At 40.9% G+C, this 27,874-nt stretch overlaps 1 protein-coding gene across 2 annotated transcripts in view; it reads left to right on the top strand.

Moving 5' to 3' along the window:
* Positions 1-27,874, top strand: part of RBMS3 (RNA binding motif single stranded interacting protein 3) — a 545,220-nt gene that overhangs the window by 443,413 nt on the left and 73,933 nt on the right. For both annotated transcript variants that reach the window (XM_034760833.1, XM_034760834.1), the window contains exons 7-9: positions 3,994-4,100; positions 18,331-18,377; positions 26,621-26,717. In XM_034760833.1, the coding sequence (XP_034616724.1) occupies positions 3,994-4,100; positions 18,331-18,377; positions 26,621-26,717 (251 nt within the window). The remainder of the gene's footprint in view (positions 1-3,993; positions 4,101-18,330; positions 18,378-26,620; positions 26,718-27,874) is intronic.

Consider the following 27,874-nt stretch of genomic DNA (forward strand, 5'->3'; position numbering starts at 1 on the left):
CTGAAGTTTACACAGGGTTGGGCCTGGTCAGTTCTTGGATGGGAGCCCTCCAAGGTGCTGCAGGAAACTATGGTATAATTACATAGTTGGTACTTGTCTCTATACATTAGTCCCAGCAGGGTACCATGGCTACGCTATGCTGCTGGAGATGCTCTTTTGGTGAGATGTAAACCCTTAACCACTTGTGACTGTTAAAATCTCTTCATGGCATGTTGTGTAAGAATGGGTGCATGATACCCACTATCTTCGTCCAATTCTCATTTGGATAGTTATTGCCTAACTTGGAAAAAAAATAACTCCCATTGTTTCAGCTGGAGAGATTTGTCTCCAATATCATAGAATAATAGACATAAGAGAGAGAGGAAAATTATTATTGTAGGCCAACAAATCCGGCTCCCATACAGAAATATTCTCTGTTGTACACTACGTAGGATTTGTCAAGTCTATTTTTTAAAATCCCGTGGGTTGAGGCCTCCCTTTCCTTCCCTTCTTAAAAACAATCAGACAAATCCTGGATATTTAAGGCTAGATTCTATCATTTCATCTGGCCCCACTTTGTCATTCTGGGAGGTACAAAGGGACCAGGAACTGGCCAACAGAGAATTCACCTTTCAGAGGGGAACTCTGCTGGCACAGATGTATTAGCTCCAGTCCCTGTATCTCCTATCCCTGCACCGTAGTGTAAGAGTCATGTTATGGTGTGGGGTCGTGGTATGGTCAGAGTTTAGCTACATTATGCCTCTGTTTCACTGGTGTAGGGCCCATTCAGGAAGCAACTGTACTTTTCACAGGGGTCAGGGTTGGCCCTAAGAATCGGAGAACTAGCTCCCTGACATTCCACCCCTCTGGCTTGACAGAATCAAGCCCGTTGTATTTGTGTCTTTATATCTTCGTGTTGGCTGCAACATCTTGCCCCGGCTGTGGCTAAATAAATACTATAGTAGAGTATATGCCAATATAGTTTGGTAAAGGGTTTTGGTGTCCCGCTGGGTGTAAGGTGTTGTATTAAAATAATGTGGCTCTCCCTTCCTGCCAAAACCAGGCTTTCAGTCCATACGCTGCATTAATGCTCTGATTGCATTTGTGAGAGTTGATCTGTTTGTCATAATTCCTTCTAATTTGCTAAAGAGGAGTGGACTTTCCCAAACAGAAATCTAGCTGTGAAGGGTATCATGTTCATGTCCCGAGGTCCCTATAGTCAAGTCAGTGTGTTTCTTTCTCTAGACAAGAACAGAGTTGTTTTGAAATATCACTCAGTGATTTGTGCCACTCTCTTCTTAGCTTTAGACAGGACCATATTAACAACTACGAGGCTGTAAAATGGTATTGATGGATATCTGGAAAGCCAGAAATTGCAACAGCCTCCCATTTGTGGTTTACTAGTATACAGAAAAGGAGATGTAATAAACCATATCATCTCCCACCTTTCTATACCACGTCGTAATGTACTACCTAAACGCGCGTGTGCCGATGCCACCTGCATGTAGTTAGCTGGTAGTTATAGTATATGTATGTACGCAACGCATGAATTTGCTATGTCATGCTTTTTCTACTGACTGATATACATATATATATATATCTTAAAATAAAAAGCTTTTGAAGCTTCAGGAGTGACTCCAGTAAATTTTTCTCCAGTGCTATCTTAGCATTCTCCTCTCAGTTACACCAGAGTAAATTATGAGGGACTGCACTGAAATCGTTGGAGATAGATCAGTGTAAAATTGGTGTAAGTGAGGGGTAATCAGGCTCTTGGAAGCTAGCCATCTGCAGAGAGAATCCCCACAGCCACCTTGAGACTTTTAAACTTTCATTATTTTAAATTTAAAATGCCTGGCTGAGCATTGCCTGTACTAAAACCTGATACAATAATAGGAGTCAGAGGTGTGAAAAGGCTTCTGAGGTCATCTAGTCCATCTTCCTGCCAATACTAAGATTGTTTCCTGCAGTTCAATTTTCAAGTGATCCTGGAAATTACTGCCCTGGTAAAATGGGCACTTGAAAGAAAACAAAGCAATTCAAGCTTCAGATGTCGCCAAAGGGATCCCATCCCACTGAAACAGTGTGGTTCTAATGTTGGCGCCTCTGTTTGTTCTGTTGCTTTGTTACAGTTTTCAAATGAGGACAATTTAAACCTGAGATTTATATCTGTGAGCCATTTTGATCTACCTGTTACTAAGCATGGATGAACTGTTCAAATATTATAAAAACTTCCAGGAAACTTAAAATAAATAACACCTTTTTAACTAAAAAAAATTGGTTAATCTTCCCACCCTTTTTTTGGTATCTCTGCACTTTCAGGTGGCAGTCATAAGTGGAGGTGTTATAATACTGTAAGAATGTCTATTCTTGTGGAGTTTCCACCCTACCAGGCTCAGGAAATTTGGAAGTATTGCAAGAAGCTCACTTCTCATCAGTTTTCCGTTCCAAATCTGCAGACCCAAGAGATTCAGACAGTTCCAACAAGATTCACATGAGAAGCATTGTTTTGAGGCTTATTAGAATCAAACCCTTTGAGGTTTGGTACAAATATTGATGCATGTATCAGTTTGCATGGATGATCATTTCTGGGCAGAGTGAGAGGGGAGAAGCAGTCTAACAGTTGTAGTGCTAAAATGATTAGCGTTTGGTCCCCCTTGTGGACTGGGGAAAGAGAAGGGCTAAATTTCAGATAGAAAATGCATCTCCGGCCCCAGCCCAGAGCCTTCACCCCCAAACCAGAGCCCATACCACCCCCACCTCAACTCCCTGCCCCAGCCCAGAGCCCTCTCCCGCACCCCAAACCCCTCATCCCCAGCCCCACTCCAGAGCCTACTCCACACTCCCAGCCACAGCCTTCACCCCCGTCCCGCACCCCAAGCCCCTGCCCCAGCCCATAGTCCCCTACTGCACCCAAACTCCCTCCCAGAGACCGCAGCCCCCCCACACACACCAACCCCCTGCCCCAGCCCTGAGCCACCTCCTGCACCCCAAACCCTTCATCCCTGGCCCTACCCCAGAGCCCACACCCCCCTCCCTGATCCCAACCCCCTGCCCCAGCCCAGTGAAAGTGGGTAAGGATTGGGGGGAAAGCAAGCAACAGAGGGAGGGGGGGATGTAGCGAGCAGGGGGCACAGCCTCAGGGAAGGGGCGGGGAAGAGGGGTGTTTGGTTTGTGTGATTCGAAAGTTGGCAACCCGAATTTGTAGCATTGTCTGAATAACATTTAAAAGCCTATTTCTAAAGCTAGATAGTTGGGAGAAGGTATCAAGACACAAAGTTCCCTTCCGGTTGTACCTATGTTGTTTGTGTTAATTTCTTCACTGGGGATTCTATTATGAGTTCCATTTTCTGGTCTGTAGCTTTTTGAGCATTCATAGTTCAGCAGCACACTAGCCTTGATGACTATTGTAGTCTCAGAGAACAGATCTCAGTCGGGGAGGTAAAGAGGCACATCAGCTGCCACCTCTCTTAAACTGGAAGGAGTTATAGGAAAACAAAGGTAATTGGACTGTGTTTGGCAAAAGTCTTCTTTTATTTTATTGTATTTATTTTATTTATGCAGATTTTTAAGCCCTGGGGGCTGAAAAACACAGAAATCATGAGAACACTTATTCCCAAAAAAGATTCTTGCAAAGTTTCTATAATAGAAGCAGAGAGCTGCTTTAATAAAGCCATGATTATCCTCACACAAATGCTGGTCATGAATACGTGTCTAACATAACAGAAATAAATGCCTGACTCTACTATTCCACTATAGCATTGACTTAACATTCTGTGTAGGCTGATTATTTTTTCAACAATATTTGTTATAGTCTTTTAAGGTCTGCCAGTATTTTTTTTTAAGCTTAGTTAGTAAGAACAGCTGCCAGTGGAGCCAAGGCTAAAAGACGCAAAATATATCTGCAGAAGGCAAGATTTTACTTCAAAAGACCAGTATTACAAAGCATTACTGTTGCTAGTATAATCACTTTCTTTGGGGGGTTGCTAATATAGACTGGGTTTCTTGTCTTTGCAGCCCCCACTGAGCCTTTGCTGTGCAAATTTGCTGACGGAGGGCAAAAGAAGCGACAGAATCAAAGCAAATACACACAGAACGGAAGGCCGTGGCCAAGAGACGGAGAGGTGAGTGGCACTCAGCAATCATTATTCAGCCATTTGGGAGGAGAACCTATGGGTCTTGCTTTCAGGGCCTTGATAAAATCATGTTCCATGCAAAACAAAATGGCTTCAAAGAGAGAGAGAGAGAGCAAGACTTTTATGTTATGTGTCAAGTGTAAAGTTACAGAATGAAGAGGTGTGATTGACCTCAGCATTACCAGACAGTGAGTTCTCTGTCTGTTCACAGACTTGAACTCAGTAGATATTTACAGATGCACCACCAACAGTGGATAGTTCTGCAATGTAGCAGTCATGCAAATGGGAGCGTGTACAGCTAAATTTAGCAATGCAATGTCAACTTCTTATGTTACAATATATAGTTGTAAAATAACACCCAGTGGCAAAGCCTATTACCAGTCTTCATGGTGCTTTTTTTTTACGGTCAGGCATGGAGGATGTATTGCTTATACAAATTGAAAAATACACTTGCACCCAATTCATATCTAATGAAAGAAGGTCCCACTCATTCACAGCAGGTCTGAGTTTTGGCTCTTTGTTCAGTTGACAGACAAGGAAGTTACCCATAATGGAAACTGGTATGGGGATATGATAATTTAACAGTTGCTTTCCTTCATTGCTGTAAATGTTCAACAAACTGGAACTCCTTTTCCATGCACATGTACCCAAAGCAACTCCATTGGTGTTCCAAATAAGAATGGCATTTGTTTGACCCTTCAAGTGTTTGTTTATTCCTCTTGAATGTTGTTATGAGATTAAGCCATTTGAATCAGTGAAGAAAATCTGATTGTAGTGCAATCTTGGGTATTGGTATAGCTGCTAGAGTGAAGTTCCTGTAGTATTTCCATACCTAAAGACCTCCCCACCCTTCCTGGAGTTTATCATTGGGATGTTAAAAAGTTTTACTCCCTGCTGAAATGTGGCATACATGAGTTCAAGCTTTTTTAGTGATTTACATTTTAAATTTACAAGAGAGAGAGTGTGTGTGTGAATTTGGCCATTTGTAACTTCCAAAGGTGGTTAGTGGTTTCAGACATGTTGTTGTGTTCTAACTAGACTCCAGCTTGATTTGGTGAGCTGATTCTTTGCAGACCACTAGTCCATGAAGTTCAGACCATTAGTCCATGAAGCACCATAAGTGAGCTCCTAAGGCATCTTGAAAGCAATCAACGAGTTGCTCACTTTAACAAGGCGGCTACTGTACACTGATCCAACAAAAATTCCTAAAAGTATTTTTAGCTTGCAGGTTTAGAGCACCAGCCTGGCAACCACATTGACATGGCAGACTGAAAGAGCCTCAAAGGGGTCATTATGGTCTGTTATGCCACTGATCCAAAAAACTGAGAAGTCTCCTTTGGAGACGTAATGGTTTATCGTGTTAAGAATCTACAGAATAAGGAGTGCCCAAGAAGGTTTTGACCATCCCATAAAAGTCTCTAAAAACTGGTTTATGTGGTAGGTACTATTTCTATTAGGCCAACAATTTGTATTTTAAACAACCTGTATTCATATTTATGCAATAGATGCCATTCCAACCTATCATGTCAACTGTTCTACACTTCTTTGAGTTCCAATCAATAAACATCAAGAGAAAGTAAAATGAAAATTGACATGCCACCATTATGCCTACTTCAGCACAGTGTATGATACATCCCATATGTGCTGGAATAGTTAGACACAATGGGGCAAGTTAAGGACAATGTTATACTCATGACTTACAAATAGGATTTGCTTAATATGTTAATAATTGTTAGCTTCAAAAAGTATCCAAAGACAGCAGTTCTTACTACTATTCTACAATACAAAGCTAGGGTCACTCAAAAGATGCCATTAGGTTACCTGTACACAGATGCAAAACAAACTTGGAAAGACAATAAAGAAATGAAGGCAAGAATATTTCCAGATAGAAATATCCTCGGCAGATGTTAATGACCTTTGGTAACACTTTACTATCTTTTTAGGGGCTGCTAGCCGAAGTAATTGAGACAATAATGCATTTAATCTTTTAGTGGAAGTCAGCCATTTATTTTATATCTTTGACGTGTTCATATATTTTTCACAGTTGCTAGGCAAAATCCTTTTGTGCAGTTAATGTTATTGTTCGAAATGTAATAGAATTTTTCTAGCTCTTTATACTGTGCCTGCAAGCAAGACACGTTGGTCAATTGTTTTACATGCTGTGAGCCTCACATTGAATACCTTTTGTAATAATATTTATTACAACTATCATTTTTTAAGCAAAAGTGACAGGGAATAATAAGGAATAATTATCCAGAGAACAGGTGTCCTACTTTTGATTAGGGATGGGATATTAAAACCTTTCCTGAACCTCTGCTTTTCTTGGTTCCACTAAAGAACAAAAATACTGAAATATCATCTCAGCGGTACTCCCTTGATATTTCCAACCTGGCCACATCTTGTGAGATTTGATTTCCAGACCAAAATATATTTGGCAATAATTCAAATACATGTTTGAATGCTTGGTGCTTATGTGAACTGCATCTCTGATACCTCTGAGGTTGGATCATCATTAATACTGAATGCAGATGAGGGTTATTGTTTAGGAGAACAGACTCCAGAGAAATGACACCAGCACTTTTGTCAAAGGCCTCAAGTTTGAGTATGCAAAGTAGAAACAGGCAGCTGCGCGCAATACTTTGATGTAGGGGGGAAAATGGAGGGGATTTAGTTAAGAAGAACAAATCACTGCATTATCATTTCTCTCTGCAGGGCCGACTCTAGCGTTTTTGCCACCCCAAGTAGCAAAAACAAAAATTTTTAAAAAGGCGCGACCACAAGCGGCAGCAGCTCTACTGCCGCTTCATTCTACGGCGGCAATTCGGCAGCAGGTCCTTCGCTCCGAGAGGGAGTGACGGCCCCGCCGCCAAATTGCTGCCGAACGGGCGGACATGCCGCACCCCTCTTCATTGGCCGCCCCAGGCACCTGCTTGCTACGCTGGTGCCTGGAGCCAGCCCTGTCTCTCTGTCCATTCTATTCTCAGATTTGTAGCTTTCCTTTATGGAAAAAGGGGAGGTAATTCAGGACAACACCACTATGGCACACTGATCCCAGCTGCATTTTCAGCCCCTTGTGGCCATTGCATTGCACCATAAAGTTAGAGCTTCTCTAGTCCAGTGCAGGGCAGGGAAGACAGAAGCATCAGAATCAAGGGAGCTCAAAGGAGAGTTTTAATTTGTACTCTATTGAGTTTGCATGCAGCTGGCCCTCTAGGTTTTAGAGTAATTTCTACAGAGCCCTACTGAATTTCTTTAGAATACTTTTGGTTTAGTTCTTATTATTAGCATGTTTTCTCAAAAAGTAAAGTTAAAAGCGATGAAGAATAGAAGACCTTCACTTAGTACTTTCTAATCTCCTAGCTCCCACCTAAGTTTGTAGCAATTGAAAAGATTCATCATGTTGAATGATTTGCCTGAGATATGATAATGACTAACAAATGTGAGGACTGAGGTTATTAGGGCCTAGTTTTACAGATGAAGTTTAAGCATGTACAGTGAAATCCAAAAAGATTTTAAATATTCTTGGTGAGATTCTGGCCTGATTCTCATCTGGTTCACACCAATTCTGCACCAGCGAAACTTCACTGATTGTGGTATAGTTGCATCTGATTCATGAGCAGGGAATCATCTGATTCATGAGAAGGGAATCAGGCCCTCTGGTTTGAAAACATCCCTGGTAGTACGGCACTAAAAGGAGGGCGAGAGAGAGAAGAAACATTAATTATGGCTGTGTAACATTTGCTTTTATTTCAATGGATTTCTAATCATGATGGACAAATCACTTAAATGTGTCTGGGAGATTTTATGGGGATTTAAGTATGTATTTATTATTTTTCTTACAAACTTATCATCCATTAGGTTAATCTCATTAAAATCAGAGTTTATTGAGCAGAAATGTCTCCAGTGAAGTCAGGGAGTTCCATATACCTCCATCAAATCTGAATTTGGCCAGACGTGTGTAGCAAATTATTTGAATTTCCAATGATAATTCTTTCATTGCTTGTTTTTCTTTACACTGATAGCTGTTCCTGTTATCTGTGGTTATACTGCCTTTTGTGAACAGTCAGTAGATTAACAAAGTGATGTTTTGCTTTTAGCCAAGATTATCTATTTGTGGGAAATTCTCAAGAAATGAAATAAACATGTATTTATTTATTTATTTATTTATTTATTATAAATCACAGCTGTACTGAAGAGTTTCTTTGAACTGTCTTTTTGTTTTGATCTTCCATTCATTACAGTTCTACTCAGTGCTATACTGCAATTTAGAAAGAAAAATTTACATAGGTCATTTGGGAGACTGAGATTTCCCCCCGTGTTGTAAAGTAAATATCAGAAGACAGTCAAAGTTGCTGATCCTGGTACCAGACCCTCCTCTCTGTACCATTAGCAGGAATTTAGAAATGATGAGTAGGTCTGTGCCGGGCACATTTATAACTCAGACATAGATTTCTTTTTGTGCTTCGCAGGAGACAGGTAGCACTTAGCTGTGCTCCATAACCCTAAGTGTGTTTGTAGGAATGATGCATTTTACATTTAGACAATTGTTATATAAAAAATTCTCATCTTTGGGAGATAATTTCTAGACCTGTCCAGACACACAGTACTACACACATATGCAGCCCATATGCCAAAGGCATTTCTTATGTTTTAGAGTGCATGTATGTTAGGCATTAGAACTATTTTGTATGCATTATTTCAGTAAGAGCTTAAATTAACAAAGAGGAATTGTACCTCTAGGGAGAGGACAAGGAATACATAGCAACAGAAGGCAGGGGGAAAATATATCTCTGACTTAATGAGTTAAAATCTACATAGTAGTGTTTTAAATCTTCCACAGGAACACAAGAGTCAGGCATTACAGGTGGCATTTTCAAAAATGCCTAAATGAGTTGGGTGCCCAAATCCCATTTAATGTCACGGGGAGTTGAGTTCCTAATGCATATAAGTGCTTTTGAAAATCTCAGCACATATGATTTCACTGTCATTGGATTCAGGTCTATAAAAAACAGTTAAAATTGATTAAAAATAAATGGCTCAATTTGAATAAAATAAGAACTGATCTGAAACTTTATTCAAAATTCAAACCAAAAGTTTGCTTAGTCTAGAAATTCGAGCCTCAGGTTTCCTTTCTGTAGAAAAAGCCATGGGAGTCTCTCATAGGGGTAGGAAAACTCCACGAGGTTCTACCCTCATGGGGTTTCTTCCAAATTCTTTCACTGGGGCAGAGCTTGCCCCATGCAAAAAAAGTAAGAGGTCTAGCCGCAAAGTCCTGCAATTTTTTAAAAATTCCCTTGGATCTCAGGCAGCAGCCTGAGACACAGATCAATTCACTTATCTGCCTCTTCGCTGAATCTGAGGCCGCCAGTCCTCCTGTGCTTTCTACAGCTTGGTTTCATTGGATCTCTACTTCTGGGAACTCACCTACTCATGAAAGCCTCTAAAAGCCTTCCCCACTTGCCATGAAGGGCAGGTTCCATAGTGCAGATATTTCCGTAGTCTATCGCTGTATTAACGCCTAGGCAGATTCTTTGCAAGCTGGGGTTCCAAATCCCACCCAGCTATCTCCATGCATGTTTCTAGACCTGCATGCGGTCCATGAGGTTTGCCGCTTTTTGCTGAGACAACTGCACTGTATTGTACAGATCTGTGAGTATCTGAGAGGTATGTTATGGCCCTTATTGTTCATTTTTGCTAATCTCAGCATTTCCTGGTGCTGGCTAAAAGCAAAAGAAAGTGACCAAATACCACAAGACAAGCTATTTAGCTTTCTAGTTAGATTTCCAGTCTTGTTTTGAAGGCCCAATAGAGTTTGAGATTGTTTGGCTAAGGTTCTCCACTGAACTTCTGAACCCTTTGAAGTTCACCAGTCACTACTTTTCCTCTTTTGCTGATTTGACTTTAAAATAAGATATTCTCACCTCTGACATACGCCAACCATTTCTTCACAATACTTAAACCTGCACAGGAGCACATGTGTATTTAAATGAGTGTCTCCCAGCATGCATCACTGGGAAATGTCCTGTTTCTTTTGTATACTGCTGTATATTTCAAAGTTGTCACATCTACACTTTAGTTTTATTTTTAAAAACCATTTCTTTTCTGAATTCAGGAGTATTTCTAATAAGGTGAAACTTTTCAGAGAGCTGCTTTAAATAATCAAAGGAAGGAATGCTGCCAAGTTAAGTTTCCTGCCAAGTAAGCTTATTTTATTAAAACAGTATTTTAAACAAATCTCATTTGGATTGTTGGAGTTTGTTGTTGGAGTTTTCAGTTAGAGTATTTGTGCTCAAGGCAAGAAGAATCATTGTGCTTTGAGGCACGCCAGATATCAGGAGCAGATATGGAAACACTAAGAAAAGTATGACAATTGTAGTAGCAGAAATGTTAGTTTACTAAACTGTATTAAAGAGGGGCCCAACCAGGCCCCCGTGGATGCAGATCACATCCTTCCCGTGAAGAAAGTGGGGGACAGGGTGCTGAATGGAAAAGGAGGTTCTGGAAGAAGGAGGCATCATCAGCGCACTGTCTTCTCAGATATTTCCCACGGAAATGAATACAACCCCGGGAGGTATTATTTTTCCACAGCCCTAATTCTCCAGAGCAGATGCCCACTTTAAGGAGTGGGATTCCTAAAACAGTGGCTCTCAACCTTTGCAGACTACTGTACCCCCTTCAGGGGTTTTGATATATCTTGCATACCCCAAGTGTCACCTCATTTAAAAACTACTTGCTTACAAAATCAGACATAAAAATACAAGTGTCACAGCACACGATTACTGAAAAAATGCTGACATTTTTACCATATCATTATAAAATAAATCAATTGGAATATAAATATTGTATTTACATTTCATTGTATAGTACATAGAGCAGTATACACAAGTCATTGTCTGTATACAATTTTAGTTTGTACTGGTTTCACTAGTGCTTTTTATGCAGCCTGTTGAAAAATTGGCAAATATCTAGATGAGTTAATGTACCCCCCTGGAAGACCTCTAATTACCTCCACGGGTATGTGTACCTCTGGTTGAGAACCACTGCCATAGAGCAGCTGCCCTCTGGAGAACCCAGTGGATCCACGCCAATAGGAGAGATGGTGGAGTGGAGAGTGAAGGATCCAGATCTGGTGAGGCACAGGGCATCTGGGTATCTATAAAATATATATTTATATAGATAGACATAGATACACACACACTCAAACCAGTAGCCTCTGGTGTGTGTGTGTGTGTGTATATATATAGATATAGATAGATGTAGATGTCACCATAGATTTGCACATGCAGAGATAGATCTATATAGTAGGGGGAGGCAGTTTGTAACTGAAAATTCAGTCTCGGAGGTAACAATATGAGGGTATAGCTTTTTATAGAAACTGTTGCCCAAACATTTGGGGTCATGGTGGATAATCGGCTGAAAATGAGAACCCAGTATGATACTGTGGCCAAAAAAAGCTAGCACGATCCTGGGATGCATAAACAGGGGAATCTCTAGTAGGAGTGCCTCTATACACCTCTACCTCGATAGAAGGCTGTCCTTGGGCGCCAAAAAATCTTACCGCGTTATAGGTGAAACTGCGTTACTTTGAACTTGCTTTGATCCACCGGAGTGCGCAGCCCCGCCCCCCCCCCCCCCCCGGAGCACTGCTTTACCGCGTTATATCTGAATTCGTGTTATATCGGGTCGCGTTATATCGAGGTAGCGGTGTATTTGGAACTGGTGCGAACACTGCTGGAATACTGGGTTCAGTTCTGGTGCCCACCACTCAAAAAGTATGTTGATTAATTGGAGAGGGTTTGGAGAAGAACCATAAGAATGACTGAAGGATTAGAAAACATGCCTTATAGTCACAGACTCAAGGAGCTCAGTCTACATATCTGAACACGGAGGATATTAAGGTGTGACCCGATTACAGTCTGTAAGTATCTCCATGGAGAACAAACATTTAATAATGGGTTCTTTAGTCTAGCAGAGAAAGGCATAACATGATTCAATGACTGGAAGCTGAAGCTAGACAAATAAGACTGGAAATAAGGTGTACATTTTTAACTGTGACAGTAATTAACCACTAAAACGGTTTACCAAGGGTTATGGTGGATTCTCCATCACTGAACATTTTTAAATTAAGATTGGATGTTTTCCTAAAAAATTATGTTCTGGGAATTATTTGGGGGGAGTTATACAGACTGGATGATCACAGTGGTCCCTTCTGACCTTGAAATCTACAAATGTAGGATGTTTCACAGAATTTAATGGCTAGACCTTACCATGCATTGGTCTTTATTTGTGTTTGTGTAAGGAAAATATTGTTCAGAATATAGCCCTTGCTGTAAAAGTTCTGAAACAGTCTACAGAGAAAAAATAAACCTGGTTTATTTCACAGGTTTTGAAATGTGCGTTTTTTTGACTAATCATTCCACAACATAATCATTTCTTCATGTGATTCACAAATTACAATTTACATACACAATGCAAATGAGGGTCTTTTTAATGAGGGAAACTTACTCATTTATGTTTAAATCATAACAAAGAGAAAAAAAGCTGAGCACAATTTTTTTTGCCAGTGGAATTAAGCAAAGAAAAATGTTGAATGAGGGTTTTCAAGTTCCTTCCTTTCTAAACCAACCCTTGCCCTCGAGGGACATGCCAAATTTTCTATTATTTCCTGTGTGTTTTTCAAGGAAGGATTTTAAGTTTGAAGAAAGATGCAGAGTGAGTAGTTTCATTAGAATCTGTTCATCTTCTGGGGTCAGTAATTAGAAAACTATATTATCAAAATATTGAAAATGTCATTCTTTTGAAAGCTTGCAAAATTGCAAATATCTATTTCCTTGAATGCCTTTGAAGCTTCACAATTCATTGTAGTTAAAATGAGAGTGAAGTTAGTGAAAATTAGAGTGTATTTTTTTCATGATTAATGTCCATGGATCAAAACTAGTTAGTTTTCATAGAGCTGGTTTTCCTTGTGCCTTTAATAGTCACTGATCTAAACTTTTCAAATGATCCTTTGACAGCTATATATGTAGTAGAGCGAATATTTATTTAGGGAATAGCTAGTTATCAACCACACAAAAAAAGTAAAAATGAACTGAAGATTTAAAAAATGATTTGTGGGAGGGAGTGTGGGCTGTGGGCTCCGGGAGGGAGTTTGGATGTGGGACGGAGTGCGGGCTCCATGATAGGGCTCAAGGCTGAGGCAGGGGGTTGGTGTGTGGGAGGGAGTGTGGGGTGCAGGCTTCGGGAGGGAGTTTGGGTGCAGAAGGGGGTTCCGACCTGGGGCAAGAGGTTCGGGTGTGGGTGGGGATGCGGGGTCTGGGAGGGAGTTAGGGTGCAGGAGGGGGTTCCAAAGTGGGGCGGGGGCTTTGGGGTGTGGGCTATGGCCAGGCGGCACTTACCTCAGACAGCTCCCGGTCTGCGGCGCAGCTGGGCTATGGTAGGTTCCCTGGCTCCATGCTGCTCCTGGAAGCAGCCGGTATGTCCGGCCCCTAGGCGGAGGGACCAAGGGGCTCTGCATGCTGCCCACACCCAGAAAGCACCACCCCCGCAGCTCCCTTTGGCTGTGGTTCCCAGACAATGGGAGCTGCGGAGCTGGTGCTGGGGGTGGGGGCAGCATGCGGAGCTTCCCAGATCGCCTCTGCACTTAGGGGTTGGACATGCTGGCTGCTTCTGGGGAGCTGCGCAGAGCCAGGGCAGGCAGGGAGCCTGCTTTAGCCCCGCTGCACCGCCGACCGGACATTTAACAGCCCGGTCAGCAGTGCTGACCAGAGCTGCTAGGGTCCCTTTTCGACCGGGCATTCAAGTCGAATACTGGATGCCTGGCCACCCTAATAGACTAGTCATCTGCAACATTACTAGACGTAGTGAATTCTTAGATTGTTTTTGTTGTTGTTTTTTTCCTTCTAAATGTCAAGTCTTGTCTTCTCTGTTTCAATGGAGGTCTTCACTGGAAGAGCCAGCAATATGGGTTAGCCCTGAAGGGCAGAGGAGGGGATGTTGAATCTTTAACATAATGGCTTTTCTTCCAACTATTCATGAGGCATTTGAATTCAAAAGTTGTTAAGGAAAACAAACAAACAGAGATTTAAAGAGACTAAATAAAAAATCATTTCCCCATCAGTGAATCTGCTTTCACTTCTGTGAGTTTGTGATATCCTAAGCCTACTTATTCTCTAGTCACCCAGGAAGTTGTTTGTTTATTCTTATTAACAATAATAATTGCCAATGCTACCCTTTGATTTTAATTTAATTTTTGAACTGGTTAGATATTGAAATTCTGGGGTACCCAAAAGTACCCAGTCACCAAAAAGATTAGTAAACAGCAAAGTATGGTCCCACCATCAGGCCTATCTGGTGTTGAAAATCTGTGGTCCAAATATTCAGTAACCAAAAAACTACCTGATAAATAACTGTTTGGAGTTTCAGCTAGTATTTCATCATTAGTACCACTACTAATAGAATGAAGGAGACACTGTCCCCTCACTGCAACATAAGTAATAGTGATGGATGAAAAAACTTGGAAGACAGTATTCACTTGAAACAGCTGAGGAACTGGAAAACATTGAGGCATGAATTATGTGGCCTTCATCTCTTTGTTCTCAAGAACATCCTTCCAGCAATGTGCATCGTCACTGGATGGAAGTCTGATGCTATCCCTCATATAATTTATCTGGTGTTTTCAATATTCTGGTTATTGTATTATGGAGAAAACAATGGATGGTTTTCACATAGGCTGTAGTTACTCATCAGTTTCTAGCCCTGATGAGTCATGAAACTTCAGACTGTAAACCTGTCAATGGTGCAGGATGAATATTGGGTCTCTTGAGCCTCAGGCCAGTGCAATTTTGTAGGGAAGAATTACACAATTTGCTGGGAAAGAAGTAAACAATTTTCTATTTTGCAGCTGTTTGAAATGGCAGCTCTTTGAAACTGTTCAGAGATGCGGAATGTTAGCGATGCTGTGTTAGGTGTACTACTAGGCAAACTAGATCACTGCAACATGTATTTTTCTAGTCTGTCTCTCTAATATGAAGCTTTCACTTAATGGCAAATGTAATAGTAAAATGTATAGTTTTCACCATTAAAATGTTTGGGTCATATGTTGATCCCCCTTCCTGCACAAGTATGCCCTGTACTATTCAGTCTGGAGTAAGGGTATCATAATGTGGCATTTTATGTTTTTGCTTTTGAAGCAGATAATGTTCACAGTAATCCTTATCTGTAGTACACATCAAAGCTAGGAATGTGATGGTAACATATATGCAAGGGAGAGTATGTGTGGTGGGGCGGGTGGATGGGTGGGTAGATAGATAGATCGACTGATCCATGAAGTTATGCCAGTTTGCACCAACTGAAGATCTGACCCATAAAAATGTGTTTAAATATCCATGGGGAAAATACCTGTAACTATATAATAAATGTACTTTTGCCAGCCTCAGGTGAACTCTGTTTGCCAGTCAATCTCTACTGAAACTGTTTTTAACATCGCTAACTTCCTAGAAGCTGGCAAACAGGTTTTTCTTTATATTTATTCATTTTTGTATTTCCTCCTTTTTTCACCCATACTGGAATTTTATCTCCAAATTGCATTGATCCAGGGTGTTGGAGGTACAATTTCTGATCCAAAAACAGTTTTAAGGTGGTATATGTCATGACCATCAAATCTAACAACCCCTGCCTTACCCTTTGGGATCCCTCCTTTCCAAGGGTTTATAGCATTTGTTTGCAGGCTTGAGCAGGGGTGGCACCGAATATTAAAGTTTTAAAACACCATGATTTATAGAAAACCTCTTAAGTTATTTTTAGAGGGTTAAAAATGTGTTAGAACTATTTTTTCTGTCCCTCCAGGGCTTGTACGTGCTAATTAAGTTGTCTTTACTAGTAGTGGGATATTAAAAAGTAGCACCAATAACAAATTTTATAACTGTAAAAAAAGTTTCTAAAATGTATCAGAGGCAAAATACATTTGGTATACAAGTGTTATTGGCAGTGTCCTGGGAAAAACTTTCCAGAACCGGGTAATGTGACTATTTTAAACAATACCATACACAGAGAAAGCAGAAAGGAATGGAATGGTGTAAAGGAATGGAGAAGCAATGAGTGAGTTAAGCGGATCATGCTGAACATATGACGAAACATCTGTTAAGTCTCTACCATCATATATTTTGTTAAGGTTTACATATTTAGGGATTCCAAATAATGATTATTTTATATTCCAGACAGACAGATGGACATGCACGCGCGCGCGCACACACACACACACACACACAGTTTTTGCTGGTAGTAGTACTTAGAGTTAAGGTTGTTAATAGTTGCTGCTATTTCAGATGCTCACAATTTTCTAGGCTATTTCCATTTTTATGCTGAATTTTTCAGTTTTAGGACTCAACCGAACTATGGGGTTTTTTTAAAATTAAGTTTGCAGAACTGTTCTTCCGCCATTTTTTGCTATGACTCAAGTGAAAAAAAATAAACAAACATCACACTTATTTAAAAATATTAGCCACATATTCATGGGCTTAGTCTCCTGGGACAGCTTCCACATAACGTTGTATATATCTCATTGAAACAGCGACGTTTTCAACTAACAAGACAAAACCAAAACTTGCCCCAACGTCAGGGACTGATTATAACACTGAGTGAAGAAAAACCCGTTCCAGATTGCGCAGTGCCATGTTAGCGGAACAGTATGATGCTCTGAATTCAAAGTTTTTCTTTTAAAATAAATGCTTTTTTGTTTCTGAAAACACAGTCGGTCACATTGTAGACCAAGGTGCTGCCGCTGTGTTAACTCACCCTTTCAGAAAACAGTCTCCAATCAAACATTCTGTGCCCTGTTGTCACCACAGTCCTGCATGGATCATCCCCTGTCTCTACAGAAGCAGGACCAGGCTCAGGCTCATTAAGCCTGTGCATCATCCCCCTTTCCTGATCTCTGTGGAGAGCCATCGGGGATGGGGCAGGCGTTCAGCTAGTAACAGTGCTTGTTACTTGTAAATATTTAGATAGATAAGACCTGGCAATGCCTTTTGCCCTGTCAGCAATGTGGAACCTGCAGTACAGTTATTACAGCAAAAGCTTATCCCCACTTTTCCATAGAGATCTTCCATACCCTGGAATCCTTGTAAAGAAGGTCTGCTGGGCAGCTAAGCCTGAGGAGCATCTACCTCCTCCCTCTCCCATGTCAGATCCTCACATCTCGTGGCAGGACTTTAAAAACACACACACTTTTTAAAAATAAACTTCCTCTGTTTAAAGAAAAAAATCCCACTGAATGTAGCAGTCATGAGAGGCGGTGGGTTGTCAGCTCTGGAGATTTAAGTGGTGGCACGACACAGTGAGGAGCTTGTGCTTCCCAAACTGTCCTGCCAGTCTGCCTCAACCCTGAACAAAAATACCACCTGGAGTGAGAGGGGTAGTTCATTCTCCATCTCTAGTCCATCCCTGGCTTTTCTGACACGTTTGCTAATGGTGATATGGACAGTTGTTAACTAGAAGCTGCTTTGACATTGCCAGCTCATTCCACACAGGTCACCATCTGATCCTGTAGTAATTACTGTCTGGATTTGTCCCAGTGACTGATAGCGGAAAGGCAGTGTGTAGCACTTTAACAAATTCTTTAGACAGCCATTCCCTAAAATATTTTATAAAGTAATCCGCATATTTTTTTTGATTGTGCTTTTCTGCTTGACTGCAGAGATTCAATGTTACTTGTCCCAGACAACAAACTACAACTGCTGCTGACTGTACAGAGAAATCATAGAGTGATCTGGTCATAGAAGGTGTGATCTTTGAAAGAAAATGTAGCTGTTCCTAAGCTTAACTCTTTCATACCCAGTCTGAATCTGTTTATGAACTACCTGCCTCACTGGGCGGTAGCAGAACTTGGCCCTCAGTTATACCAGTATAAATGTGGAGTACGTCCATTGATCACAGTGGAGTTATTGATTTACACTGGTGTAATTAAGAGTACAGTTTGGCCTAGAATGGTGTAGGGAGAGGATAGCAAAATACTAGCCCAACCAATAGGCTGGGGAAATCCCTGTCAAGGAAGGTAACCAGGATTTCCAAGCTACTGTGAGAAATTTTAGCTTGCTTTGTGAACCTAATTCCATGTACCTCAAAACTGAATGCATGTTAAATGGAATTCTAAAAGACTGTTTAATGCCATTTTGTCTACAGCTAGAGTAAAAATCTGTTTTTTCCCCCTAACTATGTGCAGGCTGGCATGGCTTTGACCTATGATCCAACAGCTGCTATACAGAATGGGTAAGTAACATATGCTTTTCAATTCCTTTTTTAAATTATTTGCAGGGCTCTCTTTCCAGTTTCGATTCCTGCAGTGAAACTGATTCAGAAGCAAATTCATCCAATAATCATTGTATATGCTCTGTCAATGTGCACTGGCAAGTACATTCCATATTTTTCATTTTTGTTTTTATTCTCTGTTGTGTGTAATATCAACTCAAACAAGAAGTTTCTTTTCCTAATAGTTTCCATCTCCATTTGGCAAACACTGTTTTTTCCCCATTATTGCCTTCATTTTAGTTAAAATAATTATTGAGAATGCCAGCATGGCTTGTGTAATAAGATTGTTACTTAATCTGAGTTCCTTCTGCTAGCTGGATGGCTGTCACAGCATTGCCTGAACAAAAAGGCTGAAGACAAAGCCTTAGATTAATTTTTGAGCAAAAGAGATTCAGGCTAGACTTATAAACTATGCTGATCTTCATCTTTCACCCACAACTTCCTCAGACAAATAATTGAAGGTGCAATTTTTGAAATGTTCCTGCATACTTCAATCATTAACTATCTGACTACCTGATTACACCTGCCATTATTTGTTGGGTTTAAAATTTCCAGCCAGATGATGATGGTTTTAAAATAGGATGTGTTTTGGGTCTAAAATATTTCGCAGTGCCTGTTTAACCAAAGGGATGTTGATTGTAATAATTGCTTTCTACATTATCATCAGTTAAAAGTGTGGGAAATTGATGAGTCTTGGTAGACCTCACTAAATTCCATACAAGCACTTTAGTGACTGTCATCTTGGATCTCCTGCCCATGAAGGGAAAAAGATATAAAATATTAGAAACTCTTGTTTTGTTTTTCAGTATCTCTTAGAGCATAGTTTAAATGTTTAAAAACAAACATTCCAAGTATTTGAAAACAAATGAATTATAATAATTAATACTTTTCAACTTCACTCGACTTTACAAATGACATCCCTCTGAGGTAGATTTTCATTTTGGGGATGAAGATGATAAGGCAGAGCAATAAAGTGACTTACCCAAGACCCCAAGGGAGTTTTGTCAGAACCCTGATTTGAATTCTGGTGTTCTTTAGTTCTGGTCCTGTGTGGAAATCTCTTTCTTTCTTGAACAAATCCATTTCTTTCCCGAACTGGCCTCTGTGGTCCTGTGCACTTTTCAGCTGGTAGCACCCTGTTGGCCATGTTTGAAATGAAATTGTCAAAGTTCATAGTCCAGCAGTGTATCATCAAAACAATTAGTTTTTAATTAAAAATAATTCCTATGTATCAGTGACATGAACATAATGGGAATTGTAATTTCAATGACTCAAAGTGACTAACATATTTAATTCTGTGATGATCTGTAAAATTCAGTCTTGTTATAGTGAAAGTTATTTCAAATCCACACATTATTTCTATCACAGAGGATCCAATACCATTCAGGCATTTGGATTGCTCAGTTGCTTGAAGACTGTTGCTTTTTTTTTTTTTTTTTTTGGGGTGGGGGGAATGTGTTCTGCAATGCAGTGTCCAATGGAAAATTCCAATTTTTTTATTTTTAAAATGTTCTTTTATTTGAAAAATATAAAATAAATAACAATATAGGGCTTCTTTATCATATATTAACGATTGACTCCTGCTCTTGACCTTTCTTTTTTTCTAGAGGGTCATTACATTTTCAATTTGATTAACATAAAAAGGTCTCACTCAAAATGCTCACATGGCAATATTCTGATTGAGTGAAGTGTCATCAGAAGCACTTATTAATATGTAGAAAACCATAGTTGACCCACAGTGCATTATATTGTAGGCATTCCATCTTTGGTTACTGGACACATCATAAAAATAAGAGGTCTCTACAGTCACCTTAATAACATCACTACCCCTTGATTCAATGATTTCTTTTTAACTCCCCCACAATTCATCTGTTAGTCTCTGTACATCATATGGATGCAATTCTGTATCATTTTTCGCATGCATACTTGCATATTTGATGGTATGTATTTTGTTGCATTGCTGTCATGGGTAAGTGCAATGAAAAACTAGCTAATGGGATTTGTGCCTGCTTAAGTGTGGGAGCACCTTGATGTTTGGCTGGCAAAGTGAACAAATATGATTCAATATGTTCAGGTATGATGGACTGTATCACACACTATTTTAGCGCAATTTTTCTGGTAGTGAGTATCCTTGTTGTGTAATTCTTTAGCAATAATGGGAGATGAGCAGCTAAAGTCTGAACATCAAGTTGAGAATATACTCCTGTACTTGCAAAAGCAAGACATTATACCTGTGCTTGTAGCAAGATTCGGCAGGCCTATTCATGGGATGCATGGAGCTCTGCACAAAGCTGGTAAAATCCAGCTGACTTATTTGAGAGGTGTGGCTTATTAACTCCACCTGGCTTACAACAGAGGTGGAGTGGCTTTCAAAGGAGAGGCAACAGGAGCATGAGGACAGGGGAGGGAAAACCTAGGGACAACCAAGCTCAAGGAGGAAGCCTAGGATGAGATTTGAGTTACTGATGAAACTAACCCCTAAGAAGGTTGACTATACCTGTTAGCAAGTCTTAACTCCACACAGGATATGAGGAAGGTGGGAGTGGCTGTCTAGAGAGAGGCAGCTAGGACAGAGATGGCCCTGGAAAAGCTCATGGAAGAGCTGGAGTTTGTTATGGTATTGTTCATGAGGTCTCAACAGAGCCAAACCTTAAGGAAAGGGGTGAGTCTGGACACTAACTCAGGGTCTGTGTGTTCTCCTGATGACAAAAATGGGATTCAGTCCAATCACTGTGTACTGTCAGTTTTATTACTGTATGATTGTATATTTTCTTTTAAAGTCCATAGCAGAAGTAAAAAAAAAAAAGAGATGTTTTCAACAACAACAAAACTAAATTGTTTCCCCAACAAAGTAATGGATCATTCTCTTTTGAGACTATTAAGTTATAGGGCTTGATTCTCCATTCCATTACACTGTTTTTATGCCAATGGAACTCCATTAAAATCAATGGAGTTACACCAGCATAAAACTGGTGTAATGGAGTGGAGACTCAGGCCCTTAGTGTACCATAACAATGCAATATGAACATCTGAAGTACCCGTCACAGCACACTGTGCTGCAGAAGCTCTATTCCTTGCTCAATCTCTCTGTCTTTTCTGTCTTGTAATCAGGCTTTCTTGAACTGCATTTATAAAGGCACTTGGATTTTATTTCAGGGAGCAAGTAGGTAGTGCTACCTTATCAGTGTTACAATTCATTATATTACTATTAGTTGTTTAATACACTTGTACAAGAGAATACAAAAGTCTTCTATTTGCATTGTAAACATATTCATTTAAAATGTTGCTGAGGTTTCAGTCTTGTTTTGAGTGTAAGATTGCAGCGTACTGTATCAGTTTAATATTGATAGCTGGGGGACTATATTATGGATCTGCAGAGCAACGGGCTCAATACTCAGAGGTGTTTTCCATCTCTGACAGCTGACTCTGTGGCTTATTGCAATGGAAACTTGCTGCTGTGATAATGCTTGGTAATACTCTTACATTATGTTAGCCCCAGGATACTATTCATGAATCTGACTTTTTCAGTACTGCCTATGGACATGAGGCATGAGCAAATGGTGTTTATTTCTGTGCAAATAAGGTTTTGCCATCGTGCATGTTCTATGCAAAAGGTTGCACATTCTCCGATAGGATAGTAACCATATTGACATTCTTAGTGGTGTTTTACAAAGAGTCAAATCTCCCAATCTAGCTTGCTTTTTTGATGAAGGAGTGAAATATGTGAACTCTTAGACAACAAAAACTTTCCTCGGAGCACTTCCTGTCCTACGTGCTAGATATCTGATATCCCCTTATCATGAACACGGTTCTATTAAGGGGATTTGTAAATCTCTCCTTATAAACTTTTCCTATGGCAATGGGAGCTGTGTGAATGTATCCCAGAGCAGACTTTTACCTGTAACAAGGTGTGAATGTGTTTCTCTGTGCACATAATATCCACATACAAAAGATCCTTTTTTTTTTTTTTTTGAATGAAAGAGCAGCCTCCACTTTGCAGGTGCAGTTTGCAACTGCAAAATTTGCACCTGCATTGTTGCACTTGCTTTTGAGCTGGAGATATGTGGACCTATAGCAACTTGATTGCAGGTGGAGGGGCAAGTAATTTTGATTTGCACCTGCAAATGATTTTGTGTGTGCAAATTGCAGCTGCAGAAAGAGAGGCTAAGGCCTCAGTCTTTGAGAATGCACATATATAGGTCATAACGTATAGGTTGATTACCTCCAAATCTACAATTCTGGTAAAGTACTGTGCTTTCCAATGCCAGTGAATTTGGGAAGCAAATTCAATGGTGAGTCTTGAAGGGCCAAAAAGGAGTCAAAGCTGGTGTCGCTTCTGCCAGTTCTGCCATCAGAGTAGGCTGCTCTTTACATTTCACTCCTACCCTTTCTTTGGGATCCACAGCATGTATGTTACACAAGTTTAGACTCCTTTACACATCAGTGAATGGGTGTAAGGGAGTTTGGGTGGGATGTTTGTGAGGTGCCTCTAAGAGAGGCAGCACACTACTCACAGCACAGGGAAAGAGGTGTCTAAGGTGGCTTTAAATTACCTCCCAGTTCTGGGCTGCTGCAACAGGGAACTGTCTAATTTATGGCACCCCAAGCCAACCTACCTTGGGGCAGCAATGCCATTGAGCATTGCCATTGTCCACTGTGCCCTCATGACCTCCAGCTTCTAGTTCTGCCCCCAGCATACCGTCTACACCTGGATTTGCAGAGGGGGCTTCGGAAGACATCCTGCAGCTGACTTGCTCAGTTCCTTCACTGAGGGAATTCTCCCCGAGAAGGATGAGGCTTTTCCACCCCTTTCTGCTGCAGAATATGGCCCAGTGTCGTTAAAATTACAGTACAACACTTAGGCTTGTTTTTCCTATTAAGTTGTTTGTTCTGTCAGAATTCTCTCCTTTCTTTTCCGTGGTGCCCTGGTGTGGATGCGTTAGGAATGTCTCTGACTGCCCTGATAATTTGTTTTAAATGATACCTGTTTGAAAGCATTCCAGACCATGACAGATAAATGGCATTGGTAGGGGAGTTGAGAGGCATGTACTTTTCACATTACCCGAGTGTGTATTCCAAAAGCTTATATAATAGTCACATAGCTGCCACTCTAAGCTAAAAATGAAATGGTTAGCTGTCTATAGAGTTATTGGCTTAAGCAGGGAATCAGCATTAGGGGATCAAATAGGACGTGGTTTCTCTCCTCAACTGTCTTCCACCTGATAGCTCTTACCTTGAGTGGCAGTATTTTAACTTCCTAGAGAGTGAAATAACATTCCATATTTGATGAATAGGATTAGAACAGTAAGAACCAAAATGCATTTTTTTCTCAAAAGAGTTCCCCCTTTACAGTATCTCTTTACTTGTGAGGTTTATTTATATTTCTATTGTGCAGTTCCCCGTGGAGTTTCCTGTAAATTCTGCCGTTTTCGTTTATGGTCTACAGCTTGCCTTGGTACATTTGCTAAAAAATAGAATGGCCAAAATGAAATCTGATTAGCCATTGACTGGGAACAGATCACTTGTGGTCAGCAGAGCATTCTAACAGGACTAGGAAAAACATATGCATTGTGCTAATGTCACAGGTAAATGTATTCAAAAAATTCTTTGGTTTTAAATAACAGCGTCTGTTCAGTCCCTGCTGAACAACAATGTAACAAAAAAGGCATCTATCTTTTCCTTCATTATCTCATGAATAGGATACATGCAAAATGTTATATGGAGACATTTTAAAAAACAGCTGTCTGGGCAGCACTCTCCGGCAATATAGACATTCTTAAAAATGGCAATTTATTCACATGTTTTTTCCAGAGTTCAGCCTGCTGCCCTTGCTAGTTTAAAATCTTAACCGTTTTCAGTATTTCAAATAATTTCTTTTCTCTTCTCCCTTGTTCTTTTTGGACATTTTCTTCCAATGTTCAAAGAAGGGAGCCTGCTTTTCCCAGCCTACCTGTTTCTCCTGACTCAGTGATTTATTTTACTCCTCATCCAGAATCTGCTACATTAAATAGACTGATTAGTATTAAATGCTGATTTGTCAAAGTGATTGTTAAGCAGTGTACTAGTAAAAAAAAGATAATGTTGTTTGTTGCATGGCTCTTGTGGAAGGCTACTGTTAATTTCCTTTCCTCAGTGTGCGGGAGATGTCATAGGAAGGGGAAGAATACATTCTAATTCACCCCTCTGCAGAAAGCGTCTCTGCAAAATCCTATGCACCACTTCTACCCAGTGCATGCCTCAAGTGATGTGCTTGACGTAGAAATAACCTCTGATTTATTTTATTGTTTTTGAGATTTCCAGAGCTGTCTAGGGGAGTTAGAGACTAGAGAAGGTGGGTGAGGTTAATATCTTTTATTGGACCAAATTCTGTTGGTGAGAGAGACACGCTTTCGAGCCACACAGAGCTCCTCAAGTCTGGGAAAGATACTCTGAGCATCCCAGCTAAATGCAAGGAAGAACAGATTGCTTAGCAAAAGTAGTTAAAAACAAAAGCAACCCGTCACATGTGGGTGAACGCTTTTCATAAAGCGATCACTCTATGTCTGACCTATCAGTCCTCGTCCTCGAAGGAAACCTGCACAACACTTTCAAAAGACAAGCCTGGGAGTCAGAGACGACTCGTGCCTGCTGACAGTGAGGAGCACAATGTAAAGGGGGGGCATGTGACCGACCCATGCGTTGCCTCTGGGAGGAACCTTCCTGCCCTACCTCCCTGGGGCAGGGCAGCCAATCCCATCGGCTCCTGGGGGGGTGCACAGGAGCAGGGAGCATGTGCCTCGGGTGGGGACCGTGGCTGGCCCTGGCCTGAGGAGACCCACAGTGTCTCCCCAGAGCTCTGGCATCCTCACAGATACTTCAGCAGGGGTATCCTAACTCAGGCTGAGCAGAGGGACTCTGCTCCCAGCGCCTTCCCCAGCAACCCTGGTTGGTGGTAAAGGGGGCAGGATGGAGCCACTTCTCGCATCAGTTGAGGGTGGGTGCTCAAGGTCACTGACTCTGTGCAGCGCAGCGGCTGTCTGCGAGAGAGGCCAGCTGGGGATGCAGTGGTCCCCTCCGCCCCTCCCCCGCTCCCTGCCTGGGCCAAGCTGCTGGGGACAGGGGACGAGCAAGCCAGAGCCCCTCAATCCTTGGCACATTTCTGGCTTGCTCCCCCGCCAGCAGGCTGAGCAGAGCAAGCCCTGCAAGGGAAGCTCGGCACTCACCGAAATCTGAGGGGGCGCTAGACCCCACATGCTCCCACCCACATGTCACCTGTGCTGGGAACTTAAATTGATAACTCTGCTAGACACTAGAAATCATTTATTGAACAGAGGCACTGGATTTATGGCTTATTACAACAATGTGTAACCCACTAACCCTCTCATTTTGTCTATAACTGCAGAGGTGTTAACCAGCCACTTTACCTTGAATATGTGCTAATTACTTACACTGAACAATCTGTTCCACCTTGCATTTAGCTGTGATGCTAGGGGTACTTTTCCCAGGTCTGAAGAAGAGCTTTGTGTGGCTGGAAAGCTTGTCTCTCTCACTAACAAATGTTGGTCCAATAAAATATATCACCTCACCCAGCTTGTTTCTCTAATATCCTGGGACTGATACCGCTACAACTATACTGCATACAACCAGGGAAGTTAGACACATACCTTTGACTAATTTCAATGGAAGAGATGCATTTTCCTCTTCTAGATTGATATGAAAATCTTAACCAGTGTGTCCAGTAACTGCAGCTATCCCGTAATAAGCAAACTGAGGGAATATGCATAGAATATATTATTGTCAACACTGAACTATTCAGATCTGAGAGAAAATAGTTACCGTATGCATAAATGAGATCAATATCAGTATCTTTGATATGTCCAAGAAGTTTTCCTAGACTAGATTGTACTCTGGTAAATCAACCACCTTTGCATTTCAAATAGCTGCTTTCTCCATTTCTGAAGGAGAGTTTTCCAAAGTTCTATGCTTCTTAATGCTTTCTGTAGGTGTAGAAGAAAAAAGGATGTCTTATGCAAATGATCTTGATAGTGAAATTGAGGGGGAGGGAGAAAACCGACAAAATTCATAGTTCCACATCATCCTTTTTTTATTATTGTTTTGGAGAGAAAAAGATATAATTGTCTTTGCCCAGCGGTGGCAGTGGATCAGTTAAGTGGAGTCTGGCCATCAAGAGCCTCAAGAATCTTCCTTTTGTTTTCTGTTTGCAGATTTTATTCCTCACCGTACAGTATTGCAACAAACCGCATGATTCCACAGACATCTATCACGCCATTCATTGCTGCTTCCCCTGTCTCTACATATCAGGTATGTCAGATTTGCATGCATCTCAGAATGTACCCCCACTCGACAATTATGTTTTGGATGTGGACAAAGGCAAAACGTATACAGCAGAAAATTGTGTGTGCCTGCATGCTTTAATCACACTTTAAACCAAGGCTTTTTTAGTAGCACTCAAGTTCTACTTAGTGTAGGGCAGGGGTCGGCAACCTCTGGCACAGGCCACTTCCCGCAGCCCCCATTGGCCTGGGAGCCACAATCGGCCGAACCTGCGGACGTGGCAGGTAAACAAACTGGCCCGGCTCGCCAAGGTGCTTACCTGAGGTTGCCGACCCCTGGTGTAGGGTATCAAGCATTTTCTGGATTCTTTACACTAAGTAATAAACGCCACCATGCTTTTGTCCTATTTCAATCAGTTTTTTAAGTGCTCAGCATTTTGCTTCATTTCCAGTTGACACTAGCAAAAGTTTGTCATGCTTAATGAGATGTTTGGTCATTATGGCTTCTTTCCATTGGCCAAATTTTAGAGAATGCACCTTTTTAGTCATTTAGTTTGTCTTCATCATGTTTTGACCTTTTGCTTTCAGCTATACTTCCCTCAATGACCTCCATTAACAACACACATTCCTCTTGAGTAGCACCCTGCAAAGCAAGACATTGGGGGAACACAGTTTTTATAGATGTCTTCAGGCTCCCATCCATTGTGTATTTTGGAGTTTCTGTTCTCACCAACTCCTCCCAGTCTTCCCAAAATGGTTTTAATGTCCAGGTCTCCTTTTTCTATATCACGTTTCCATTGTGAAATCCTTGTTGTGGCAGGATGGCTTTTCTGAGGTGATGTCAAAACATTGCTGCATAGATTTATTTGCAGGTGATATTTTTGGAGTGGAACACCTCCAATATATAGCTAATCATTATTGATTTGAGGAGCAAAAGTACTGAGTTTTTCCCACATTATAGTGAGGAACACTTTTGTCAAGCCATCAAAGTTGAAACCATGCACAAAACGTATCCCTAAAACTTACCAAGATAGATAATTTTCATTGTTATCTGGGGTTGTTTTCTTTAAATATTTATGGTTGAATTTAATGGTCATGAAAGTGGGAAACTTATGGCACTTACTTTAACCAGGTACAGTGCAAGTGTTATGTGCTCTTTCCCATACCAGTCAGTTCCAACCTGTA

Source organism: Trachemys scripta, chromosome 2 (assembly GCF_013100865.1).
Source record: "Trachemys scripta elegans isolate TJP31775 chromosome 2, CAS_Tse_1.0, whole genome shotgun sequence".
Lineage (NCBI taxonomy): Eukaryota > Metazoa > Chordata > Testudines > Emydidae > Trachemys > Trachemys scripta.